Source organism: Pyrgilauda ruficollis, unplaced genomic scaffold (genome assembly GCF_017590135.1).
Source record: "Pyrgilauda ruficollis isolate IOZ18807 unplaced genomic scaffold, ASM1759013v1 scaffold150, whole genome shotgun sequence".
Taxonomy (NCBI): Eukaryota; Metazoa; Chordata; class Aves; order Passeriformes; family Passeridae; genus Pyrgilauda; species Pyrgilauda ruficollis.
In genome coordinates this window covers 339,300-356,107 of record NW_024513655.1, presented here as the reverse complement: position 1 = coordinate 356,107, position 16,808 = coordinate 339,300, and the positions used below count along the sequence as shown (strand labels likewise).

Here is a 16,808-nt window from a genome sequence, read left to right as displayed (position 1 = left end):
GTCCTCCTGAACAGCAATAGACGCATGTGTATAGAGTGCAGGCCACCAGGAGCAAACCAGAAAGTGAACACAATAGGACTCACCCCAAATATTTGGGTTTATTATCTGCTTTCTGAGATCACCTGGCCTGCTGAGAAGCTGAAGTGCTTACTTGGTATTCTCAGGGGTGCCCACACCACGAGGAGAACAGGAGAACCTGTCCCACCACCCCTTATCACTAAACCACGCAGGTTTAATTGTGTTCTGCAGCAGCTCTCCCCAGGAGATGGGGTGGGAGCAGCCCAATACACACATTACCCTTTCGAGATGCAATGATACTTCTCCTGCAAGGCACAGTGCTAATTACTGCGTACAGTATTGCTTGCAAAATGACACATAAGCAATGCTGGCCACTAACTACCCCTTAGCATGCAGCGTTTTATGACGCTTTGGTGATGACTCCAGCGTGAAAGCACAAGAAACCTGGAAAATATCCACCCAGAGCCACGGAGAGGCTGGGATGAGACCCAGGGAAAGCCGGGCTGACCGCAGCCCACGCGCCGCTCGCCCTGGCTCCCCGACGGCATCTCGGGTTCGTGCGTCCAGTGGCAACACGCACGGACACCCAGGCAGCCTCGGGGCTGAGGCTGCCCACAGGTATGCTTTCCATCCGCACCTGGGTCATGAGGAGGTGCCTCGCAGTATTTCCCCCTCCCAGGGACTGTGGAGCATGACCTCAGGGGAACCAGCATGCTGCAAACGCATGGCCCAGGTGCAGCAATCGGCTCGCTGGTGTGGAGCAAGGCCACGGGGGAAAAGGGAGACACATTTCCATGAGGAAGTGGAAGATCAGTTGTTTGTGCCACTTGGAGCTTAAGCAGAGTGGATATATTGTACTGGAAGTGTGGAAGAGATGGTGCTTCCCAGTGCTGCTTTTAACCAGAAAGTGCCTTGGGAAGGGCCATGATGGACTTGGTCCTCTGACAGATGGATCTGTTCCAGCTCTGTGGTTGGGATCATCACAGACACCCCCTTAAGAAGGGAGCTTATAAGAAAGATAGGGACTAAGGTTTCAGTAGGGACTGTAGGAACAGGATAAGGGATGATAGTTTTCATCTAAGAAAGGGAGATTCAGACTAAACAGATGGAAGAACTTGTTTACAATGAGGGTGGTGAGACCTGAAATGGGTTTCCCAGAGAAGCTGTGGCTGCCCTTGAATCCCTGGAAGTGTCCCAGGGCAGGTTGGACTTGGAGCTTGGAGCCCACTATCCCAGGGCCTGGAGCAACCTGGGACAGTGGAAGGTGTCCCTGCCCATGGCAGGGGGTGGAATGGGATGAGCTTTAAAGGTTTCTTCCATGCCAAAGCACTCTGTGGTTCTGTGATCATCCCCTATACCTGACAGTGCAGTTTAGGTGCTAACACAGCTCTGCAGGCTGTCTTAGTGCTCTAATGGACCACAGCTGGGGAACTCCTGCTCCCAAAACCTCCTGGAATTCCCACAGTCTGCTAGGTGGGTCCTCCTGGGAGCACAGGCCAATTCTGCTTCACGGGCTCTCTGCAGACAGACAATCAATAGCAATTTTCTGCCTTTCCAGCAGCCCCTTATTGACCTACTGTCACAAGTCTTTAAGGAAGATGCCTGAGATAAGATCCATGGGACTGCATGGGTCTGCATGGGGAGAGTCACACACTTCTCTGAGACACAGGCAATGGCACAGCTCCACTTCTCCTCTTGTCACAGGGCACAGGGTGGTGAAAACAGCTTTGGGAAAACGCAAAGTACAAACGAGGTTGTGGGGATGAGTGATTGCAAAATACTCCACCACAGGGCCAGTTTCAGGATTTCTACAATTTGCTACCATCAGATGTATCAGTTCCTTGACCCAGGACATCAGAAGGTCGGCTGACCTCATCCTGTGCCCACCAACAAGCTGTGCCAGAACCATCCCCTCTTAAGGGGTACTGAGTGCCCCTCTGGAAGTGAGGGAAGTCACATGAGACTGACTTTCTCTGGGGAAGAAACAAGAGAGCCCATGGAAACAGACTTCTAGAAGCTCACAGTGAAATCTTTTCTGCTTACCCTTTTGATGCTGAGGTTGCCCAAACACAAACTTTTGGGGAAAACCTTTCCCTTTTGGGGAAACCCCTTCCCAGGAGCTGCCTGTGCTGATCTCTGCACAAGGCACAGGCTCTGCCATGCTCCAAAATGTGATTTGTTGGAATTTAAAAACACAGCTGAGCTGTAAGAGGCGGTCTGTGTCCAGCTGCTTCCACCAGCAATGGTGCTTCTCTCCTCATTCCCTTCTGCTCACACCTCTCAGGGGATCTGGGAAGTCTTCAAGGCTACAGAAGATGCACAAGGTGCCATCAGATCGTGTGTCCCATGGAGGGAACCCTCCTCCCAGTTGCCTGACTGGGATGTTGTGGTGTCAGCCTGGGTGAGAATGTCTGACAGCAGCTCCTGCTGCTCCATTAGGAAGAGTTCACCAGCACAGGCCACTGCTGATGCCACAAGCAGCTGCCCAGACGAAGTGGCACAGGGGGCAAGGAGCTCTGTGCTGAAGTGCTTGTCCCAGCATGGCTGCACCAGAGCCATGTCCATAGCAGACACCTTCTCTAACACACTTTGGACAACGTAAATGAGTTTTGGTGGCACCAACTCCTTTTACATTGATGTGCTACCCTCAGCTCAGGAGATTTCTGTTCTCCTATTACACAACCAGGACTCCCTGGGAGGATAGTAAGAAGAGATTAGTTTGTTTATTGCATTGAGTAAACCAAAATGTTGGTTATCCTCCTTGTCAGGCTCCTGAGGAACTCAGAGATACTTAACAGCAAATTGAATTAAGGCCAGAGGAACAAAATCCTATACCCAGTCGTGGGAAACTCCTCCTACTCCTTTCCACTGTAGGCAAGGGAAACCATGAAACATGACACTCTCTCTCCCCGGATCTGGAACAGGCAGAAGAAATTCCTGAGAAGATGGAAACCATTAAGAGGCAATTACTGGAGACAATGATGAAGAAAATTTGGTCACTCATCAACCCAGACGCTGCAATCCAACAGTAGCCTGGTGGTTACACGTCCCCTGGCTGGAGGTGGACCTCCAGGACCCGAAGGTGAGCAGGACAGACGGACCAGAGCCACCCGGCCTGGGTGCACAGGGAGTTCAAGCCACCCAGACGACTGGCTTCATCCTGCCCGTCCGAAGACATAATAACCCTGGGAGAGGAGGATGTGATCTCATCCCAAGGGTCCTGGGGAAACACAAAACATGGAAAGAAACAGCGGCAAGACCATGGTGCTTGATTGCAGCGGGCTCCACCCTGGCTGGCCGGAGGCTCTGCGCTTTCCTGGCTCTGCAGAGGCAGCGAGCGCGCAGCGGCAGACGCAAATAGTTGTGTTTACATCCCATTGAAAGAGTTTTTGGGAACTAACAATGCCTGGTACGGAGGGCGAGGGAGAAAAACAAAGCCACGCGAGGAGGAGGGACCATCCTGTGAGATGGTATCTGACTTCACTTCTTTATCTGCACAAATTGCTTCCTCTGACTTCTCCACGGGTCCCAGAGAAACGAGGGTGGCATTTTCCCTCCTCTATTTAAGATATAACAGCATGGTTTTAGTGCTGGGACTAAATGAGTCCAGAGGCTTTCCAAGAATATGTTCCTGCACATACAATACTCAACAGGGCAGATGGGCTCACAGGCACTGGGCAGCCCTCCCTGCCTTGGCCTGTACTCATCTGTTCCCAAATAACACCTGATCTCCTCCACCTTAACTATGCCCTTTGATCAAAATGACCAGGATTAAATGAAATCTGCTGTTTCCCAAACAAGCTGCATTCATAGGAGTGTTTTTGCCAGCACAGCTATGGGGGTCTGAGGGCGCGGGAGCTTTTTGCATGGTTAATTATTTTTTAATGTATGGCAGGCACAGAGGTTACAGGGACATCCACCCCTGCCCTGCGTGGTCCTACAGACAGGCATCCACCCTTCCTCTTTGCAGACACTGCTCCTGCACTCTGCCTCCTGTCATGGCTCTGGAAGTCCATATCCCCTTTACATCAACATGCCCCACTTGCTCCAAATCCCAGACCTTTCTCCCAGACCTTCCATGCCTTCAACCTACATCTCCTGGACTCCCAAGACAATTCCCCACTTGTTCTCCTCATTTCTCCTTCCTCCTGGTGTCCCTGAGCCCCAGTCCCCCTTTTTCACTTCTTCTCTGAAATCCCTTCCATCCCAGGCCACATTCCTCATTCCTCCTCCATCCTTTCCCCATACAAAACACTTCCCAGTTTGTCCCAGTCCCACTGGACTGAAGACCAAATCTTTGATTTTTTGCAGAACCACACAGGGGGAACCAGAAGGGGACTTCTGTGAGAATGAAAGTCCCGTTCTTCAGAAAAGACATATGTTCTCTGTTCAGATCTGGCCTCCTGGAGCTTCCTGAGTGGAAGTGTGGTGTGGGTCAAGATCTAAGCCCCTAGGTGCCTTTGCTCATTTGATAAAGCAAAAATTCTATTTCGCTCTCTGACTCTGAGAGTAATATTAAAAATCCTAGCATCTCATTATACTGTCAAAGACCCTTTTTTCAACTCAAAAGGCTGATGCTTTTTAAAAAGTGAGAGTGATTAACAAAACACAACCCACGTTAAAAGATACAATTTTCTTTTCCAAAGAGCACCACCCTCCTCGCTCATCCGACTGCAGCCGGGAAGGTTTTCCTTTTTCTTCCTCTGAAGGAGACAGTGAAAAGGCAGTGCCCTCTTGAAGTTCAGACGTTAATTACTGTGTTAGAATATTTTGCTAAATTACGCAGCATGGCCCCAGGAGATAACAGGCACTAAGAGAAGGGAGGGGAGTGGATACCCGTCTACACGCTGCACCGCAGACTCAGACGTAGGGGGAAGGCAATTAGACAGGGAGTATTTATCCTCCCTGCACCACCACCCCGAGGCTTTCAGTCAGCAGCGTGTACCAAGGCAGGGAAGCGATGGGAGCGTGCCAAGATTTTAAACGATGCTGAAATGGGACTGTCTCTGCCAACCAGACTGGAGGTAGGAGACAACTCCTGCAGAGAAGCAACTGTCCTGCCTGCTGCCAGCCTGCTGGGTCTGATCCCTGCTGATTCACAGCGCCTGGGAGCTGCCCTTGCTCCCCAGGGCTGGTATTAAGACCCTAAAATCATATGTCTTGGGTCAGGCCAAAGACTGCATCCCTCTAAAGGGTATACACAGCCTCAGAAGCAATAAGCCCCTCAAGCTGGAGGGATCTCTCTGAATTGATCCTGCACAAAGTTTTGCAGTTTAATTAGCCTTTCTGTGATGAGCTGCTTCCCGGGGTTTGCTCTGAGCCTGCCCCAGCAGCCCTGTCCAAGGCTCTGAGTGGGATGGTGCCAAGGCAGCTCCCTGTCACCCCTGATATCCAGTCCCTTTGTATCCAAGCCAGGACAACCAGATGGGCAAAGAAATGGGCTGGATGGTAGGGCTCACAGGATTGTAGCCATTGGGTTCCAACCCAACTCTGCCCGAAGGCCAGGAATGATAAGAACTACCAGGTTGTTATCCCAGGACCTGCCCTATTTAGCATCCTTATCCGTGACTTGGAGGAGGTAAAGAGTGCAACCTCATGAAGTTTGAAAGCAAGTCTGGGATGTACTGAAATGTATTCAAGGAGCTGCCAATGAGAGGGACCTCAGCGGGGTGAAGCAAAATGTCAAGAGGAAACTTAAAACTTTCAACAAAAGATCAGCCCTGTGCAGGAGAAGAGCACAGTGACATGGGTAAGGGGTGGGATAGGGTTACTGTGGGGAGGGAGAGGGGGCAGAGCCCTCCCTGTGCTGCCTGCCCATGTGGGACACCAGCTGGTGGGGTGCCTCGAGAGACCACAGTGGCATTATTGCCACATGGCATCACCTTGAGCCTGAGTCCCTCCAGCCAGTTTTTCCACCTCCCTGCTCTGCTGCCATAGGCAACTGCTCAGGTTACCTGGCTGCTAAATGGCATTGTAAGAACAAACAAATGCAACCAAAGCAGCACTTGGCACCAACTTGCTCCTGGCAGGGGGCTGGCAGGGAGGTGACAGCTCCCAGCCCCAGGGGCACCTCCTGGGTTGGTGTCCCAACAACATCCACTGAGGATGAGACAGAGAGCAGAGGAGGCAAACCTCCCAAGAACACCCATCAACAGCCACACTGGCTGTGATCCCTCCTTCCCTGCAGACCTCAGATGTCACCTAAAACTGGGCTGGGCCCCTCAGGATCTAGTCCTAATGTTCCCCTTCCCAGCAGCACCAGGGGATGAAACGGGAAGGGCACCAAGCTGGGGTGGCCCAGGGCCACCCCTCTGACTCACACACAGACAAGGGAGCACAGAGCTGGATGAGGGACAGCCAGCTCCAACTGTGCTTAGGGAAGAGCTAGGGAAGGCAAAAGTGGTGACAATCAGTGAACAATAGATGGCAAATAATATTATTTATTATGTCCACATCTTCAGTAGCCACGGGGCACTTTTGCACTGCGCACAGGCTCTGATGGTTTAACTGACATTTGCTGCTTCCTTGCCTTAACCACCCATTTTCTCCATTTTGCTGAGTCTGCTGAAGGCCACAGAAAATAAGAAATATGGTCAGGCTGCAAGAACCAAAGTCCCTTGGTTCTTCTCTTGGTTTTAGTTGGTTTTGGGGACATACAACTTGAAGCATTGTTGGAGCACGGCTCAGCATGGTCTTTGGTGTTTGGACATGGGGCAGAGGCTTTGGAGCAGGAAAGATGTCAGCAGGTTCACTTTTCACCATCCTGGATGGAGATGTTCAGGGACAAATTTAGAATGCTTTTGTGAAATAAACTGAGGTCATAGCCAAGAGGGCTTATAGGGCTGGAAGGAGAGAGTGGGACATCACTCTTGCTTAAGACCATCACGCACAGGAGACAGAACAACTTCCTAATAGTGCTAAAAGTGCTTTCATCAGATAAAAGGCTCATGGAAGAATGTGGTCCTGCAAGATGGCACCACTGCCCCCAAATGAGAACAGCCAGGTCTGGAACCAGGCAAGGGTCAAACCCACAATGCCCTGGCTGCAGCATAACCATCCCTGGGGAAAGCCTTTATCCCAGGAACAATGCCCTCTTCCAGCTCGCCCTCGATTCCCCGAAGCTCTGAGGGAAGAATAGCAGGAAAGCGCTTTTATTTCTATTTAACATCTCTGCTTTGTTATTCTTTTCCCAGGCTTCCCAGATCGGAGGGCTGCAATAGTCCTCTCATTCTCATCTGCAAAGGGCTCTCCCTCCTTTCCCCAGTTGTCTCCAGGTCTGATCTTTGGGCCAACCTTGGGTATCCATTGCCCTTTTCCAACCTAAAATAAGCACTGTTCCACTGCATGTATTTTAGTCCAAACTACCATGCAAATGCACTGTGCTCCATTAAACCATTGTAATGAGACCTGGACTCATCTTTCACTTCCCTTGGCAAACCCTCTCTTTGCCTAAAATCCCAATGCTGACCTCACCAGACCTCGCTGTAAGGACACACTCTCAGCCTGCACAAACCTCACCCCAAACCCCTCAAAACAGTTATGAAACTTTTTCATTTGTCAGGGATTCTGCTCCTGGAAGATGCCATTACAGATGTGCTGGCAGTCCCTTTCTTCTCCCCCCATTTCAAACTCAAGTAATGGAGGAGGATGCAGCAGAACCCCCTGGGATGGGAATTTGACTGGACTGTGCTTGAGCCAAGGGGCACAGCTACTCTTTTGGTTCCCAAAAGGCTGCCTGGGTGAGGTGGCAACTCTGACCCAAATTTCCTTTGCCATGGTTAAACACCCACTGCCTTGTGTGACACAGGGCCTGCCTGCTTCCCTGAGGACAGCGATGGGCGCCGGGTCAATCAGCCAGCAAACCCCAGCACTTATCACTCCAGCCTCACCTGAAACGAACTTGTCATTTTTTTTTTTTTTTTTTTTTTTTCCCCAGCCCAAAGGACCAACCCATCCACACTGATCGATAAATAGCACTGGCATTGTCACTCAATGCCCCAGCCATGTCCCCAGCTCCTCCCCACCCAGCACTGATGTCCTCATGGCCACCCTCACCCGCTCCCACCCAGCTAATGATGGTGTGAATAAGCTTTTATTTGGGGGAAAGGAGCTGGAGAGAGGAAGCATTGCAGGGGGAAGGGAAAAGACATTCCTGTCTCAGTCATCAGGCAATTTTCCCCTTCCTCTTGCTCACTGCCTCGCTGACCTTTGGCTGAGTCTGCCAGAGCTATAAAGGAAAAGGGAAAAAGGAGAAAAAAAAAGAGAAACTAAAAAGCAAGCGAGCTGAAAGGACAGGCAGAGGGAGAGATGTTATCTTGCCTCTGCTAATGATTTATGGTCTAAGGATGGGTGGATGGAGGCAGAAGGAGCTGTGCAGGACTGTGGGCAACACAGAGGGAGCTTGCTGGGGAATACTCAGTGTGAAAGGAATTAGGGGTGAGGGGCTGAGACTCTACTTGGGGATGTATGTTCTGATCAGCAGAAGGAGAAAAAACCATGGTGAGTGCTACGACACCTTGTGAATCTGTCCTGAGGCATGTGGGAGTCCCAAACTTTAAAGGCCATGGTGACAGCTCCTTCTCTGCTGGGACACCAGCCCATGTGGCTCATGAGGAACACCAAGGGATGAGCACTCTGCACAGTTAGGGATTTCCACACTCCCACAGAGCACCCAGCAGGGCCAGCCTGTGCAGATGTCCCTGTCCTCTCCAGGGTGCAGCTGGAAAAGCACACTCTCACCTCCTCAGCTGTGTCTGCAGCCCACCTTTGGCCCTGGCAATCATCTGCCAACCAGAACCTGGCACTGCTGATAAATCGGTGACCCTTTCCCCTGGGCTGGCCCTGTGCAGCAGGATTAGCTGGCAATGACAAAAAAAGGCAGCAGAATGAAAACTCATTCCAGAGCCATGGAAGAGGGGTGAATCAAGGTCAAAGCACTGCAGAGAGAGTAGTCACAGAGCAGGCATTTTGGGGCAGGGGAGCCAGAAGAGTCAGGCTCACCCTAAGAGTCCTCTTAGAATCAGAGAGTAGCTTGGGTTGGAAGGGGCCTAAAGATCATCTCGCTATTAAAGATCATCTAGTAAAGTCATCTGTGACAAACAACACCACAGGGACAGACCTGTCCTGCTAAGGAACAGAGATGTATTTTTAAGAGCAAATTTACGCATGACATCTTGATATAATTAGTGAATCTTTTTATGGAGCTGCCCTGTAGCAAAAAATATCCTTGATATATGAAATTCACGTCCTTCCGCACACCTCTAGCTCACCACCGTGTCCCCACAGAGCAGAAGGGTGACAGGAGGGACAGTGACAGCACGGCGAGGGCAGACAGGAGTGGGCAGGGAAAAACTCTGGCAGAATCAGGGCTGTGCTGTGTCACGATTACGATGGGAAGCGGATGGGCACGGGGGCTTTGCCAGACGTCAAGATCTTCCCCAGAAGGTGACACATACCTCCGTGGGCAGAGATTTTGGGGAAGTTCGGCTATTCTTAGCGTCCCTCTCCCGTCTCCTCCTCTGGATATGTCTGCCTTATCATGAGGCCTGCACTGCTCACTGCTCCAGTCACCATCTGTGAGCTCTGCCCACAGTACTACCACCCAGACAAAATGTTTATGGCGCGGGTGCATTCAGAGGAAACTTCCCATGCATGTAAAAAAAGTCATCACCAAGCACTTTCTTTATCCTTCCCTTGCCTGAGGTCTAAACTTATTTTACAGTGAGTTATTTATGGCCTGACAGAAGCACCACTGACAATTTGAGATTCACAGCTCCAACCCTGGGCAACAAGGCGGGTTTTTCTGAGTAAGTCTTCTACAGACACCAGCAGGAGACAAAGCCATCTTTAAAACAGGATGGAGGGAAGCCCTCTCCTTCTCTATGGAACATTAACACTTGATTTGTCTTTTCTGTATGTACTCACTGAGGTTTCTGCCAGTACTCTGAGCCATGGGGAGCTGAACAATGAGCTCATCAGGAAATCAGGTTCTGAAAAATCCCCAACCCTGGTGACAGGGCTGAGTTTCTGCCACACTGGGTTGGGTCTAAGGACATCAGAGACTTCATTTCTCCCCCTCCTTCCTCCCCTTGGTCTGTCTCATCTATTCAGGCGGCTTCACCTGCTTTAAGAAGCTGTTTAAGCTGCTTAGGTGGGGATTTTCACAACACTGGGATTTGCAAACTAGAGTGCTTGGTTTGCCATTCCAACTTTGGTCCTTTCTAGCCACTGGACAAAGGGAATGTGTGCTTTAATTATTGTGTTTTAATGAGCAGAAAGACAAGAGGAAGGAAGAGCCAAGCATGCCTGCAAATGTAAGTACTTTTGAAATGCAAAGTGCTGGCAGAGCAAACCTCTAGGAATTATAAAGCAAAGATGGAATCCCAGAATGGTTTGGGTTGGAAGGGCCTCAGAGAACCACTGTCTAGTTCTGACACTCTGCCATGGGCAGGGACACCTTCCACTATCCCAGGTTGCTCCAAACCCCATCCAGCCTGGCCTTGGGCATTTCCAGGGATGGAGCAGCCACAGCCTTTCCATGGACCTTGGGCATCTCCACACAGCAACCAACAGCTTGTCCCACTGGTGGGGAAGGCCCAGGTGGGAAGGCATTTACCTCCCTGAGGCAGGTATAGATGGGGCAGACGAGGACTCGGAAGGGCTCCCCGGTGCTGCTCCTCATGGTGCCGAAGACCTCGCAGAGGAAGGTGATGAACCCCAGCCAGCGCTCCACGTCCCGCTGCTGCAGCTCCTCCCGCATGGAGAAATCCTTCTGCAAGAGGCACAGAGACAAGAGGCTCAGCATCAGCAACACCACGCCACCAGGGCAGAGACAACGGCTGTCTAGAGAGGGAATTAGGAGGAAACTGAAACTTGGGGTGGGGGGAGGACAGACAGACAGACTGACTCTGTAGTAACAGGGGGGAGATTACTCAACATGCGTGGAGTGGCTGCAATTTCAACAGAGCAAAGCCACCAGAAAGCAGGTACTGCAGAAATATCACTAACTCCTGCAATAACTGCCACGGCTTGCACCAGAGATGGTGTCTGCCCTCTGCGCCCTACTGTCCCCTGACAGCCACAGCGTCACTTTTCCAGATGCACCAATGTGCTGGGTTTGGATGGCTTGAGTTTTTTGGCAAGGAGGGAAGAAGCCAGCACCACCAGGACTGAAAAAAAAAAAACAAACCAGCAACAGAGAGGTTAAACAAAATGCAGGGGAAATGATGGTGGCCATCCTGGGCTTGGTGGTCCAGGCTGACCTGCCCAGCCCATTCATTCCAGTATCTTCAGCAGACCCAGTGTCTGGCCAGGAGCATCCTAATGGTCTGGCTGCTCTCTGGCGTCTCACAAAATAATGGCAGAGACTGGCTCCCTGCCCGACCAGAAGATCAGGGCAGCCTGGGCTTGGCATTAAAAGGTCACCCTGTGCCTGAGCTGATGGTTGCTATGACTAAGGATTATCCCAGTGATGTGATTTATGGGTCAGCATCAGGAGGAAGCACACAGGGAGATAGCTGCCTCTCCATCAGACCTCCAGGTGGGAAAAAGAAGGGGTTTGTCCAAAGGCTGGGTATGAAAATGGATGTATGTGATGGAAACATGTGGCAAACAGCACAAGGCAACAGAGAAAACCACATAAACACCCTTCTAGAGGATGGCACAAGGGAGCGCATCGTGCTTGGAATCAAAAAGTTTCCCCTGGTCTCTAAGAGATGTTGCAGAGGCTCTTGAATGACATCCCATGCAACTTTTCTTGTCTGTCTCCATAGTGACCTTTCCTTGATACGTCTACTAAATTTACTAAATTAATCCTACTAAAATTTAGTAGACACTAAGCAGGGGAATACTGAAGAACAGGACAAGTTTGGTCTCCACACCATGTGTTTTCAGTGCAGGTTGCACAACCTTTGAAATCCAGCAACTAAATAAATTGCTTTCTATCTTTCTCATCTCAGTTTATTCCTACTGCCTGAGACAAAGGGCTTCGCTGCTGCAAATACTCTGACCTGCAGCTGCTCTCTGCAAAGCTGGGGAGATATAAAAGCCACCACACCAAAGTTTGCTCTCTTGCCCTGGACAACACACAGGAGATCTTCCTTTCAGAACAAAGCTAAGTGAAGCAGCTGCTAAAGAAAGCCAGGCAAAAGCACGGTGATTATTTTCATGACACAACTGTATGCACAGAAGATGCAAGGAAGGAGCTATTTATATGTTTCATTACAAAAGGAAAAATAAAATATGTATTTGCATATGCAGGAAAAAAGACTTGTAAAAAAGCCGAGGCACTTATTAACCAAACAGCGATGACTAATTCCTCTCTACACCCATTTCCATAAGTCAGTTGCCCAACTGTGTCTGCGACTTCGAAGTCAACCTGCAGCCAAATCCTGTTGGGTCTCCCCAGACTCTCCGGGGGAGTTTGCAGAGTTCATCCTTTCATTAACCAGCCCGTCCCTGGGCACTGACAGAGGAGTTATTTGCCAGCTCTGGTTATCACCCCAAGGTTACCCAATTACTTGTTCTGGAGTTTTCAATTGAAATTTAATGGAAAAAAAAAAAAAAAGTCAAAGAGACATGACATCCTGATTAATGATAAATTAAAAATGCAAGAAGAGTATCCCATGCCCCTCATCTGCCCCATCCACCCATATAGTGCACAGAAAGTTGCCTTTGAACCCTGGAGCTTTTCCTGGATTCCTCTCCATCTCCTGGCACTGTCTCCTGCATCTCATGCAGCATTCCAGCCAGTTCCAGCCCCCAACCCATCCTCCCTCTCCCAGCCTGGATGCCCTCCAGCACCTCCTGTCCTGCCTGGGCCTGGAAGCTCCACACTCTTGTACCTGGGGAGCTGTGCTGTATTTTGGGATCCCTGGGGCATGCTGCGAAATTCCTAGCAGCTTGGGATAACTGCATGGGCTCTGCAGTCCCAGATTACTGGGAAAGAATAAAAAACACTGCAGGAAACTCTGCTCCTTCCTGCTCCTGCTTCAAACATGCCCTGCTCTGCGCCACTGCAAAAAAAGAAAAATGACTGTTCAACGTTGTCTTTTAAGAAAAGGTATTTTCTGTAAAAAAACCCGAACCATCAAACCCACAAATCACCTGGAAATTCCGTAGACCAACTAGCAAACCAAACCAAACTCATCAGGCCTGGATGGGAGCTGGGCAGGAAAGGATTCCACTACACATCACTCTCCTTTTTTCATCCTGTGGCACCCAGTGGGTGATGCAGAGGCATCAGTGAACACTGACCCAGTTTTCCAGATGAACAAGATCCTAGTAAAAGAAAGGGGTCTGTGGTCCCCCCTTCTCCAGTCACAGAAAAGCTTGTGCAGACTTTGAGGGACCCCTATGAAGGATGGGAGAGAGGGATGGAATGTGGGATGGATGCAGAAGGCACTGCCAACATTTCCACACAGAATGTGATGCCGCAGTGGGAATAATTTTGCTCCATTTGCAGAATCAGGTTGGGCCAAACTTTGCAAAAGGAGGTGATTTGCACATGTTCTGCAAAAGGAGGGAGTGACACTGATTCCTCTGACAAAGTAGGAAGAACATGTTGCCAGTGGGTGGAATTTTTCTGGACCACACTTGCCTACAGGCCAGAGTAGGGCCTGGCAGGAGCCTGCACAGCAGATGGACTTGCAGTGCCAGGGGTATCCTGAAGCATCCTGAGCAATCCATAAGCCTCAGGGTGGTGCTACTCCAGCATCTCAGCACACACCAGGAAGGTGGTCCAGGAAGCTCTGTCCTTAAATTTGGCCTTCAGACTGCAGGTTTGACCGGTACCATGGTGTGCACTGAGTGCCACCCATGCAGAGGTGTCCCATCTGCCTTGGGGAGTTTGAAGAGACCACTGCTGCCACCAAGGCTGAGCTGGGCTGCTCAATTAATGGAGTTACATGTGTGACTCACCTGCTGCAGGTCAGCCATGCCCACAGCAGGCCCTGTGACCCTTTGACAACACTGAGAGCAGCTCCAAAGGCTTTGCAACCCAAAGGGATGAGCCAGAGCCAGCACATGGGAGAGGTGAGGAATTGGCCATCGGAGAACAAACTCCACGTCCTGTGTGCCTGGGGCACATCCGATGGAGCCGTGCCCTGACCCACAGACCTCCACACACTGATGACGAGCCTTGAGGGGGCTGAAAAGCTCTGGAACCAGACAGCCGGGTCACTGCCCTGCCCACTGAACTTTATTTGCTCTGGAAATGCCTCACAGAGTTATATAAAAATAACCTGTGGATTGGCTTGCCCCATGCTTAGGTGGTGATGTCAGGGCAGTAAGCAAATTATCTTTCATCAGTTTGGCTGTATTTTTAAACATGAATTGTATTACTAATTTGGGGGTGCTCTGGCCTGTAGATAATCTGGGTGTGTCTACTGGATGACCTTCCTTCAGTGCCTATAGTTTAAAATAAAATGTATTTATACCAGGTAGGGTTGGCCTTTCTTCTCTGCCTGGTTTGGGAGAAGAATTCATTGGGAAACCATGTGGGAAGTGGGGGGATGCCAAGGAGACCTCTAAAGAGCTTTCATACAGGACAAGGCTGGGGCATAAATCTGAAGGCTGAGCATGTTCATCATGCTGGGCCTCACCATGGGTAGGTCAGGGTGGCCTGTGTTCACACACATCACAGAGATGGCCCAGGACTCACAAAACCTCTGACACCCTCTGCTCCTTTGTAAGCTTGGCTGAGGCTCCTGCCAGCAGGAGCCTTCAAAATGCCTTTTTGGAAATTCAAAGTGCCTTTTCCTGGGGGTGTTCACTCTTGCAGCCAAGTGAAAGCCCACTCCTCATCCCAGTGTAGATGCAGTTCAACACTGGCCTATGACAGTGGGCATGAGACCTTTCCAAGCCTAGGACCAAGCCAGAAGAGCCAAGAGGAACGGCCACTCCGTGGGAGAGGAGGAAAATCCATCCTCTAACTTTTTTGGTGGGCAGCAGAGTCAGGTGGGATGAGAAGCAGCATTTTGCCATCGGATCTAAGCCTTCACTCCAGCTCAGACAGCTGCAGCTGAAAATTCTTCCCTCGGGAGTTTGCCGCACTTTTTTTAAGACACATTCCAAATAACTTTTCCCCAGATTTGGGCCCACTGACCCATGGCTGATTCTGGTAGCAGCAAGTTCAAGGGCAAAAGTTTAGTGAGGGATAAAAATGAGGGTTAATTTAAGCATCACCACCTTCTGAGGGGGAAAAAAATAAAGGCACATTTGGGCTTGTTGCTCTGTAAACACAGGGCTCTTCCTCTGGCAGCTCTGCTGTTTACTCAGTCATTGTCAAGGAGGCAGGAAATACTGAGTCAGAAATACTGCACAAAAAGAAATATATGATGCTTAGGTATCCGTGCTAAGAGCTATATAAAAAGCTGAGATAGGCTGTGCTAAATAGTTGATCTTACTGGCAATGTTCTGTGAAATGCTGGAGCCCTAAATGGCTCTTTGGAAAGGGCTAGGACAAATAAATCCAATAGGATGGAGGAGAGAACTGGTGGATAGAGGTTGGACAGCCTCTATCCCTTATTGCTGTCCTGGAGAAGCATAGCCTCTGCCTGCTCCCTTCCCTGAACTTCCTAAAAAGGAAGTCCATAAATTACATTTTGCACAATTAACACCAACTGCATTATTCCCTGCTAAGAATTTAAATGCTATGTGAATTTAGACCCTGGCTTGGAGGAGGTTCTGGTGTGCAGCTTTGCTTCCCGAGGAGTATAAACCAGTGAGATGAGTGGTTTGGAGCACAGGCATTTGGAAGGAGCTCAGGAGGTGCTGGAGGTCCCTGTGTCAGCACCAGGGAGTGATCAAACACCTCTGACCATGGCTTTGTGGGGTCTCACTGAGCTCCTCTGTACCACCCACAGCTTCATTGGGAAAGTCTTATTTCACTGACACCACCATGAAAACTCCTCTGCTGGAGGTGGTGGGACATGAAATGGGACCATCAGCTCTTCCAGGGGCTCTGCTCTTCCTCCAGACACCCACTCCTGGCCTCTCTGCCTGCACCCAAGGACAGAACCTCACGGAGATCCCCTCACACCATCCCTGCCCACGCTACTGCCGGCATGGAGACAAGACAGAGCAGATTAAGGTGATGAGAGACAACCTGCTTTGAGCCTACAGCTTCCAGGCAGAACCTGGAGAACAACAGCACAGGAGATGGAGGTTTATTTTCCCGGCAACAAACGGGAATGATTTGCTCATCTTCCTCTGAGAAGCGCTCTGGGGCGTGTGACTGAGACATGCGAATCATGGCAATTATTATGACTCCAACAAAGGAGTTATTGACATTTAAAGCAGATAAAGCTTTTAAATTACAGATGACACCTTGTGCCCAGCCTTGCAGAGGTCCTGGCTTCACCCAGCCATGAGGCATTTCACTCCCACAAGCTTTCATCACGTCGCTTCCTCCAGGCTGGATGTGCACCATTTGATCATGCATATCTGAGAACATCTTAGGATGTTTTGGCCATTTTGGGAAAAGCAGGAAATCCTACCAGTGACCTTCAGCATGGACCTGACTTCATGATGGCCACAGCTCTGTGAGTGGTTTTAATCACAGAGGGCTCTGAAATGCACCACATGGGTGAATGTCCAGGCTACTAGGAGTGTGACCACCACCCCACAGACACCCACCACACAACACCTGACCACTGGGTGATTTGTAGCTTGCATTAGATGTCACTGGCCAATTCACAGATTCACAGGATGTTTGGGTTGGAAGGGGCCCTATAACTCATCTCTGCAACCCCGTCACGGACACCTTCCACCAGGCTAGGTTGCTTCAAGCC

At 50.2% G+C, this 16,808-nt stretch overlaps 1 protein-coding gene across 3 annotated transcripts in view; it reads right to left on the bottom strand.

The window, feature by feature from the left end:
- The window catches only part of CTIF (cap binding complex dependent translation initiation factor), a 145,083-nt gene that overhangs the window by 10,381 nt on the left and 117,894 nt on the right, over positions 1-16,808 (bottom strand). For all 3 annotated transcript variants that reach the window (XM_041461661.1, XM_041461663.1, XM_041461664.1), the window contains one exon: positions 10,634-10,789. In XM_041461661.1, the coding sequence (XP_041317595.1) occupies positions 10,634-10,789 (156 nt within the window). The remainder of the gene's footprint in view (positions 1-10,633; positions 10,790-16,808) is intronic.